The sequence below is a fragment of the Tetranychus urticae genome, chromosome 1 (assembly GCF_039701765.1).
Source record: "Tetranychus urticae isolate SD_2017Ah chromosome 1, NJAU_TeUrti_SD_1.0, whole genome shotgun sequence".
NCBI classification, from domain to species: Eukaryota; Metazoa; Arthropoda; class Arachnida; order Trombidiformes; family Tetranychidae; genus Tetranychus; species Tetranychus urticae.
The window spans coordinates 26,216,785-26,227,573 of NC_142958.1; the positions used below are offsets into that span (position 1 = coordinate 26,216,785).

The window sequence follows — 10,789 nt, forward strand, 5'->3', positions numbered from 1 at the left end:
TTGCTTTCTTTACTTGTCTTTTCAGTCTCAAATGTAATCATGAGAAGCAATAAAGAAAACTGGAAAACTCTCATTCTCTGAGTAAACACGATTAAAATAGTAAATAATCAATCTCTGATGTACCACTGAACTGAACCATTATTCACCAGGCGAGAAACGAAATAAACTTTAACTATTTACAATGAACTTTAAAACTCTTTTTCTTCTGTTCCTTTTTCCTTTCAACATTTTCAGTTGATAAATTTTCAGACAACAACAAACGATTTTCCTTGAAACTTTCAGTTTACTTTTCACTGAATAACCCATTATAATGGCCATTGGTTGACACAAGTTGATCATTAATTGTAAGATGAAAGAAGCAAAACAAGAATGTCATTCAAAAAGAGCGATTAATTAGTCGACAATATTGATTACATTGTTGACTGTATAAGGTTGGAGTTGAAAATTTATCCACAAAATTGGCTGGGAGGTGAAAAGAAGAGAAAATTTCGAGATAATTTTTTTCCTCTTTTCTATCAATAATGTTGATGTACAATATCATCAAGGGAATGTCAATTCTGTTGGAATTAATATTTATGAGAAAAGTTCTGTTAACCATGATGAAGCAATTGATAATGAACAATATCAGTTTATCAGCAACTTTTTCCCTTCTCCTTCCTTCAACAATCCTCCAGAAAAAGTGAAATCAATTTTTCTTTGTCTTTTTATTCAGAAAACAATTTGATAACTTGAACCAGTTTGACGGGGAAAAGGACATGGAAAGTTCATTTGAAACAAAACAGGTTCAATTACATTCTGTTCTTGAATTACCTGCAAGAATATCCAATAAAAAGGTAAAATAGAAACAAAGAAGTTCAGATAATTCGATAACTTGCATTTTCATTTTTCAAGGTAACTCTACTTTTTGCATGATAATCTGATTGGAAAAAATTTTCAGACAAACTTTTTCTTTTTTTCCTGATTTTCTCTTCATTGGTTTTTCCAAAGGTATTTCTGCTCAATAACGTTTACAGTCAATCTATTTGAGATTGAATTCAATCGAATTTTTTTGTTTCCAACTTTTTTCTCTTCTTGTTTATTCTTGCAGATTCACCTGATCCGTGATCAGAATTATTGAAATCATCAACTCGAGTGAATTCAATTTTTCTCACCTTAAGCCAATAAAATTGTTTTTGTCATTCAAATGGGAGAATCCAATCCATGAGAAATAATGATTGTTTGGATGTCAAGAAAGGCTAACAAGAGGAAACAATTTTCTCCACCAAATAACAAGTTTCTCATCATTTCTGAATTCATTTTTTCTCTTCCCTTTTCCTCCTTTATTCACCTAAATTCATGTTTCAACTAAATATGATCATGAAAAATGTTCTCTCCTCAATATTGAACTTATTCTAACCAGAAAATTTTCTTCTCTCTCCTTCCAAAAGCAATACATCATGAAATCAAAATAGCAGAACAAATCTATTGAAATGAACATTTCCTCAGGAGTTGACATGATATAGTTTTGAATCAATTTGGTTCAACTATTGATTGGATTAACATTTTTCCATCTTTTACCGATAAAAGGTACAAAATGATGGTAAAACTGTTTTACCTTAAAAAATGAGAAAAGAAGGAAATTTCGAGTAAAAAAGCGTTTCCATCAAAAAAATGAAATGAAACGTGAACAAGAACATTTGCCTCGAGGATAAAGTGAAATAAGAAATTTTCTCAGTGAAATTGGATAAAATGAAATGAGAAAAAAAGAAGGAAAGAAATGTTTGAAATCGATTCGAGAAAAGAAGCGAAAACTGACCATTGAATCTTGAAGTAATAACGATCGGTCAATTTCGATAAACTTTTCTTTCCCTTAACTCTGTTCAACTTTCCCCTTTACTTTTGTTTCTCAAAAACTCTTTTTTCTCATCGATAGTTTCAGACTCGAAAAGATATATTGCCATGAGAAGCAGAGAGAATCCTTGAGAGATTAATGCTTAAAGAAAATTTGACCAAAAATAAAAGGAATGAGACGGAAGAAGGAAAAAAAGACGAGAATAGATGAACGAGAAAAAAAAGACAAAAAAGTTGGCAATGATGAGACGAAAAGGTTTGAACCTGAATCTTGATAAAATTAAGTTACTTAGGAAACTGTCATCATATATTGATATAATGATAATCTATTCTATCGATTCTATTGGATTTCAGGGAGAAATCAATGTAATCATTAAATGATATCATGATACTTTTTTTTCTCTTCGACTTTTCTTCTTCTCATCTTTGCTTTACTGGACAATAATTCCCAATGAATAAACGTCTTAAGCAGTTGAGTAAACGATCAGAATAAGTTTACTGGTAAACATCCATATTCAAGTTGCTCACTCACTTCAAAGAGCACTTACAGGGAAAATATCGTAATTCAATTGAACACAGAATGACAATTATAGATGTTGTTTCCTTGCAATCAAAAGTTGTGTTAAATAGTAATTTCTAGCTCAATAAAAACATTCATTTTCAGGTTTCAATCTTTTCTCAAATCTTCATAAAAATAAGCTTAAACTCATGCAATTGTTTGACTTGGAAAAGGTTCAGATAAAAGTCGCTATTGTTAGAGCAGTTGATGGTGAAGTTGCGAAAAATTGAAAAATGATTCGAAGAAAAGTTTGGATAACTTTTTCTCTCTTTCAAGTAAAATCTTTTCATCATTGATTTTCTCGAGCATTTTTCTCATTCCTTTCTTCCATCCAAGCAATTCAAGTTTATCGCCCATTCAACTGGACAATTGATGTCAAAAAAGAATGACTCAATTGAGAGAAAAACAAAACTCGAAATGAATGGGAAAAAGGTTCAACTTTTTCAAGAGCAAACCATTTGAAGCAAAAGGCCATTTAAAAGGCAAATATAAATAAGACATTTTCTCATTTGCAGTTGAAGGTAAATACAAAAGAAGTTGAAATTGATGCGAAACTTGAAATTTACTGGAAAAAAGAGCTACAAAGCAAGTCAATGAAACGAATTCAACTTGAAATATTCATTCGATTCCATGAAATTCTTGCAACATCCTTAATGGAACACCATTTTTCACTGAAATCTTGACCAAAGCACAATGAGTATGCTCATGTAGTCAAACGATTGTGCATGAAAAAATGTCACGTATTTCCATTCACTTTACCCAGCAAAGTTTGAAATTTTCATCATTCATCATGTTTGATGAACAAAATTTGTAAAGAAAAGCATTTTTCTTGTTCACCATTGATTCCATTGCAACTAATGAATAATGATCAAGCCACAGAAAAAGCATGTTTGAAACATTTGATGAAGAAAATGATGAAAGAAGAGAAAAAAAGGCAAAATAATTTCCACTCTTTTCATCACCATTAAAGCATTTACATTTATTTATATTAATACAATGTACAGTTATTTACAAAAGGCAAACTGAAAAAAGGATAAAAACATTTTCCTTGTCTTTACGGAATTCAAAGAAAGGGAAGAGGAAAAAAATGACAGCAAAAGAAGGAACAAAAAGTAATAACGAGTTGTATTAACGTTCAACTTGACTTGCAATAATAATGATAATGATAATAAAGTTTAATGGCACATTTGAGGCCATCAAGAATACTTGTTTACCATGGAAACATTTCATTTTCTCAGATGAATTATTCAATGGGAAATGGAAACGAATAAGCAAAAGACTCTTTGCCAACTGAGCAAATCATTTCTTCCCTTTTTTACGATTAAATGTTATCAAATGTTGAAATTGAATTTTGAGCTTTAAGTTTACTTTTGCTGATCATTTAAATGTACTTTGGCTTCATGATTATCAATTTGTCACGTCAACTTGTCACCTTCATCTTCACGGGAAATGAAGTTACTTCTTAGGTTGCCATTGGCCAGTTCATCGTCACTCTCTTCATCATTGTCCTCGTCATTCCCATAAGCACCTCCAGCATAATCTTCATCTTTGGTGGGGGAATCGTCGAAAAATGAAGGCAACGATTCATCAAGATTGCCTTCCCTGTTAATGTTATCACTTTTATTGCTGGCTTCCGTTTCATCAATTACCTTGTAAACTGATAAAACATTTTGACTCTCTATTTGGTAAGCATTTACTTTGGGTTCAGTAAAAGTGTCCAAAATGTAACTTTGATTAAGAATGTTGGTAAAGTTTCCAATGGGTAACCAGGGATGAACCATGGAATCATTAGTGTTCAACATGGTAAATTCATTGGTAACCATTGAGGTTGTATTGATGGTCAAAGGTTGGGTTAAATTTTCATTCGTCTTTTGGTGTTTTGGTCAAATCCATTTTCACATTTTTCATTCCATGCAATGAATGTTTAAAGAAAAGGTTTCAGTTTTGGTGATTTGTCCAACCCATGAATAGTCCAATTGAACATGGAAAAGGTGAAAAGATTAAGAAGGAAAACATTTATTCAGAGTTTTTTTTGAAACTCTTTTGGTTAAAATCTTTTAAAGCTTCTTTTCTTTTCTTTGCTCATTTTCTTGCCAACCATGTCTTTCAAATCACAGTTTATGGTTAGTTCAAATACCATGATGAATGAAAGATTATATCAAAAGTTAAAAGGCAAGGTAACGAAAAATAGTTGACAGGAAAAGTTACTCAGTTTTTTTTCTTTTACATCATGCATTTGCTTTTCTATTTTGGAATTTTTTCTCTTTCTTTTGGCTGCTTTTGTCTAATGCAACTGGGAGTGAAAATGAGCAGCTTTTATCATTATATTTATCATTATGTTTTTTCTTTACTATCATCATTATAAAAGAGCAACAATGATAACTTGATCTTTTACTTATTCTGGTAACCCATCATTAGCTGAGTAAAATGTACATTATTTGGTAAGAAAAAGTCGAAAATATCGACTCAATAATTGTTCTAGACTTTTTAAAACTCTTTCATATCATTTTACTTTAGTTCATTTGAAGCAGGATCAACTTACCGATTCTGTTGGTGTAAAATTGAACAAAGTTGAGGTTAAATAATCCACCAGAAAGGGAAGCTGAGTTGTCTGATTGGAATTGATAAGTTTTTGAAACGTTAATGTAGCGTTAACTGGAAAGCAAAAAATCGAGAAATGATGAGAAAAGGAAAAGTTATGATGAAAATTCATTGCTTCATGTATGGATAGTGACTTGGGAAGGGTTAAGTTTGGTGAAACGAAATTTGCACTTCGTTTTGAGTGTTTGAATTCTGGAATTGCTGAAGTTTAGTAAATGAGTAAAAATATTTACCTTCATTGTCTGCTCTCGCAGAGTTGATAAGAGCAAATAAAATTGTCATAATCCAGTTTGCAACATTTTTACACATTTTCATGCTTTTATTGCTTTATAATGTTACATCCGAGTTGATTGAGCTATTCAATTGACAAGAATACACACATTTCATCATAAATGTCTTTTGAAATCGAACGACATTCATGACTGCCATGAAATCTGTTTGTACTTTTCACTTTCAACTATTGTTACAGTTTTCATTTTGACTGGTTCAACATGAGATGGATATGAGACTGAGAGTTTGCTCACATTATCATTGATTCATTTGGTAAATTTGTGAGTAAAGTGCCTCCATCTACATATTTTCAGTAACAAAGAAAAGTGGTTCAAATCTTATTACTACAATCTGTATTATTAATATAATAAAGATTGTAACACTTAAAAAGGCACAAATGAAGGAGGTAACAAGAAAGCTTATCTTGATCACAAAATTTGACGATATTGTTTAAAAAAATAATGGCGCAACAGGGACAATGAACCAAAATCAAATCTGTTGCTTCAAAATCTTCATTATTATCTTGAGTAATGTTACCAAATTTTGTAATTAAGGTAAGATAAGCTTTCTTGTTGCCTCCTTCATTTGTGCCTTTCTACACCCTTTACTTACGTTGTTAACTGTAAAATAGGTACTTCATTACCTTCCAAATCACTGTGTCGAATATAAACTGTTCTTGATATATCTTTTTATTGATTGTAATAAGCATCAGTCAAGTTATTAATAGTTGGTATAATAGTTATTATAACATGTTTAGCTATATACCGGACGTTTTTTTTCGTTTTATGCCTGTTTGCAAACCTAATGGTTGCTACTACTTAATAAGAAGGCCTGTAGTCGATTTAACCGTAAACAAAGCAGATTCTGACTTTCCGCATGATTTGTTCACCAGATATGCTATACCAACAAATCAATATCGTCAAATCCCATTAACGTCATTATATTAACCTTAACCTGTATTGCTATTATTATTACCATTGTTTCTTTTCGCACAGCATGCACGGTAGAAAAGTTAATGAAATCATTAAAGCCTTGCCGATGAACACAGCATTTCTCTGTGGTCTCTTGAAAACCATCTAACTAGAGAAGTTCAAGAAAAAATCAAAAGAGAATTAGCATACTGCAAAATTATAATAAATCTATGAACAATTAGAGAGTTAGCTTTCAGAGCAAAAGCCAGAAATAATCGTACTCTTCAGAGAGAATGTTTCAAAAAAACTGAGATCTTTACGAACACTTCATTGATTATACAGTACTTTATAAAGAGGCCGGACTTCCCTACTACCCCCTCGACATGGTTTATGAATTCAGAAACGCTGAGAACGCTGATCCATGTACAACCGAGCATACTTAATCCTTCTAATTTACTTTCAGAATGAAGCCAACTTATAAACCCAACGAAGCCATCCTTGATCAACCATATTTATATAATATAGCATTAGATAGACCTCCAGGTTGGTATCTATTAAGACGAGTTAAACATTTCGTTATTCTCGTTGAAATCTTTGAAAGCACTTTTCTTCGATAATGGGTATCCATTGACATGAAGAATTTTTGCTTACAGTTTATGGCTCTTTGTCTCAACGCAATTTTACTCTCGAATTATCAACGAAAGAGCCTAAACTTTCTTTGACTTGTTGACTTTCTTTCATCTCCAATACCATCAACATCATCACCTGATGAAAATTGTGATTGTTCAACATGTGTTATTCACCGGAGAAGAGTCCCACTCAAAAGAAATTGTTCAAAACGGTGTTCGTATTTTGTTACCTTCTCCTCCGCAATCTGTACCTGAACCGTGTATACCCTTGGTTAAAGTGATGCATTTTTTGAAATATTTATCAACCACAATGGAAGGAAACGATCGTCAAAAGGATCAGATTGCAAAAGTGGAAAGAATCTGGAAAAAGCTTATGGTGATCGCTTGCATAAGAAAAATTGACTGTGAAGTTTATCTAATCATTATTTACACTATCATCATTATCATTACTTTTTCATTGAAGGTGAAAGTGTGTTGGAGCCAGCAATTTCAAACTACTAGTTGCAGTCTGACATTTCGATAGAGTTTTGAATTATATGGATTTTCTTTTACAAGAGGCGCAACGCTTCAATAATGAAATAGTCATGGTTAATAAAAATGTATATAGCTCCATAATTGAGCACGGTAGAGATCTGGCTACTTTCATCTGATTGAATTTGGGGAAAATGTTAAATTACAAACCTTTTTCTGATAATAAAGCTTAAGTTTTAAATCCAATGGTTAGAATCATTACAAATATCAATAAATTCATTATATTTGCCTTTCAATGATTATGCTTCACTAAGCTTAAAACACCTAAGAAAACATTTCTATTATATTTATCTATGTAATCATTCTGATTATTTTTTATATTTACGTCATTTTATTCCAATTACATCAACATATTTGAAATGATTATCTTATTTCTAACGATCAGTCATAATCATGGGTTCCATCTGTTATTAATAGATCAAAAGAACAATCGAATTGTTCATAAAACACCATAATAAGGATTAAAGAATAAAATTCACTGCTTAGAAAAATGTTTACAATGAAGAATAGTGTGATTCAATGCATGAACAAACCATGCAACCCGCCATTAATAAAGGTGCAAGGTGTTCGCGGTCACCTTTTTTATCCTGGCACCAGCATCATGTCCTGAGATGAACAGTTTTTGCCGTGGAACCAGACTTTTACTAACTAAAATTTCATTTTTTTCACTAGATGTCACTACGGTGTTAAATTTTGTGCATATTGAGTTGTCCAGGTTATTGGGTAAGTGTTCGAGTTTTTTGCAGATAGGTTTAATATCAAATTTTTTGTAATTTTATCAATATAGTATTAGATTAAATAATCTAATGGATGAAAGTATGTGTTTCAATAAAACAAAAACTAAGTTGAGTAAAGTCAGCCCCAGAAATATAGTGAAGTCTCAATATCCATCAAAACTTGTCATAAAATAAAATGACTTTACAATGAAAGCTAAAAAATGATCCGAATATGATATTCAACTTGATCAATGTCTCATCAATTTGCATAATCGAATAATCTAAAGATCAACAGTCAGATATCCCAACTAATTGGGTTAATTGATTAAAATATAAGTGAAATAGTAAACATTGAATGACAAAATGAGCAGCAAAAGCCTTTCCCTTTGCCAAACAAAGTGTCTCAAACTTTATCCCTAAAAAATTGAAAACTTGAACATTAAACTAGTGACTTTCATAATCCCACAAGATTAACCGATCCATGTGTTGACACAAAAAAATGCAAACACAAGAAGCAAAAAGTAAACAAACTCTTTTCAAAACTCGAAGTAAAAGTCTATCAAAAGTGTTTCTCATCTGATAGGAAAGAAGCATTTGGGTGCTTCCAATGAATTGTTGATGAAAAATTTGACTTCACTCAAGCAATCGGATGGTCAGAAGAAAATGAATTCAATAAGTTCATGCCGGACAATACAGTAAAATGTCAATTGAAACAGCATCAGGAGAAAAAAAAGTTTTTCAATGTTTTCCTTTTGCTTCATTGATAATGAACAAATGTAAAGGAAAACAAAGCATCAACTTGGCGAATTGAAAGACTGTCAATTAAATGTCAACCTTTTACAAGCGGAATGAGTTGATCTTTAGGTGAATATGATAAGCGATGAGCGAAAGAATGAAAATTATGAGATGAAAATTGAATTTACTTCATCTTGTCATTATTATATTATCTTATTATAACAATGATATTGCTTCAGGTCAAGTTTGTCATTTATACTTGAGGTTTCACTTTGTAAACAAGTCAACATGTCAATAGCATGAAGAAAAAAAAAGATCTGACAAAAGTAAATACTCTTTGGTTTCCATTCATATTCAAAACTTTATTTGATTAATCAAAACAATTATCATTTCTCCATCTCTCATCTTGTACATCATCTCAACCCTTCTTCATTCCCATTCAATATTTTGACGATTTCTTTCTTTTCTTTTTCTCAACCAACATTTCATTCCTTTTAGATAAACACTATTCAGATGAGTGACTTTACTTCTTATTTGGTTATCGACTGCAAGTCTACCATTTGGGTTTATTTGTTTCTATTAATACGCTTCTTTTCATCTTGTTTTCATAAGAATCTTGCATTTGATCAGTGATTTACAGGGAATCGGAAAAGCTCATCACTTGTTTATTGAACTGTGCCTGACATTTTATCCCTTGTTGATAATATTTAACCTCAATATTAACTTTTACTGTTCATCTTTTCATTCAATTCTTTTCCCTTGTTCAATCCTCTTCAAGTAAACCTTCATCAAAAATTGTGACTCTAAAGCCAGACAATTGGTAAAAACTAGAAATTTATTTCCAACCAAACATAAGTTATTGACCACAAAAGGTTGCCTTTACTTGGAATGATAAAGAAAACACAATTTTCTTAACCATTTTTCATGACATTATTAGCATTGTTATTCAACCTTTTACCTTTTGATAGAGATTATTGTTTCCATCGGGCAAAGTAATAAGTTGATACAATGAGAGATGCACAAACCTGCAATGGTTCAATGTTTCTCCAATGAACAAAAGCAATAGTCGAAAAGATTAACTAGAAAAATCAATTTCCTCTCAACTTATTATTCCTATTATCATTTTCATTCCTTGCATTATCATCTTTTTCTGCCTACAAATTGAACCATTTGCATGGAAAAACATGGAAACTTTACTTACCCAGACAATGAAAGAAAACAAAAGTCAATTTTTTGTTTCAAAATTTTCATCTCGACTTTCATTCGAAATGTATAGCTTAACCTCGAGAGCATGTTTGATGGGTAAAAGAGTATCCAAGAGCATTCAATACTCAGACTAATCTGATTGAATATTGAGGTGCATTAATGAATAGTTTAAAGGTCACGAGCAGTTAGCAGAAATGAAAGACAACTCAACTGTTGAAATTAGATATTTTATTAATACTTGGAAACATTTATAACAATGTTTAGGAGTTCAATTCTGAGAGAGAAAAGTTTCATTATTTTTCTCTGATTTGTTTTGTTCAAAAAACCTTCTAATGTAAATGAGAAGTTTAACAAAATTTCAAATGATTCGTAACTTGATTTACCGTCAAATTGGTTAACTGTTGTTGCTATCAATTGGGCATTTCTCTTTCCTGAACCTCGCTTAACCATGAAATTAAGGTTATCAACAAAGGAAGAAAAAATGAAAATGCTTCTAACGGTCAATTAAATGCCAACTAATTGGCATCGATTTTGAATTGCATTCAATTTTAACCAACCAATTCTTGACCGAATTGAAAAGGAAAAAAAGGTGAAACACTTTTTTTCCAAATCAGATCCACCAATTTCTCAGGATTTTATGGTAAATTATAATTTACTAATTTCATGACAACAATTCAATGGAAAATTCAGTCTCACCCAATCATTAATTTTACTCAATAATCGTATCAAACGTGATGAAAGTTGAAAAGAAAAAGAAGAATAAGAATAAGAAAAGAAAATTAATGTTCGTATTTTGCTCTT

The 10,789-nt window shown here is 31.3% G+C and overlaps 1 protein-coding gene across 1 annotated transcript; it reads right to left on the reverse strand.

Moving 5' to 3' along the window:
- Positions 1 to 3,341: 3,341 nt before the first annotated feature.
- Positions 3,342 to 5,485, reverse strand: LOC107370631 (uncharacterized). Its single transcript, XM_015938603.3, has 3 exons — positions 5,224 to 5,485; positions 4,932 to 5,044; positions 3,342 to 4,257 (listed from the first exon to the last, which is right to left on the reverse strand). Exons 1-3 carry the CDS (start codon positions 5,303 to 5,305, stop codon positions 3,805 to 3,807), a joined length of 648 nt encoding a protein of 215 aa, XP_015794089.1. The 5' UTR covers positions 5,306 to 5,485; the 3' UTR covers positions 3,342 to 3,804.
- Between the last annotated feature and the right edge of the window lie 5,304 nt (positions 5,486 to 10,789).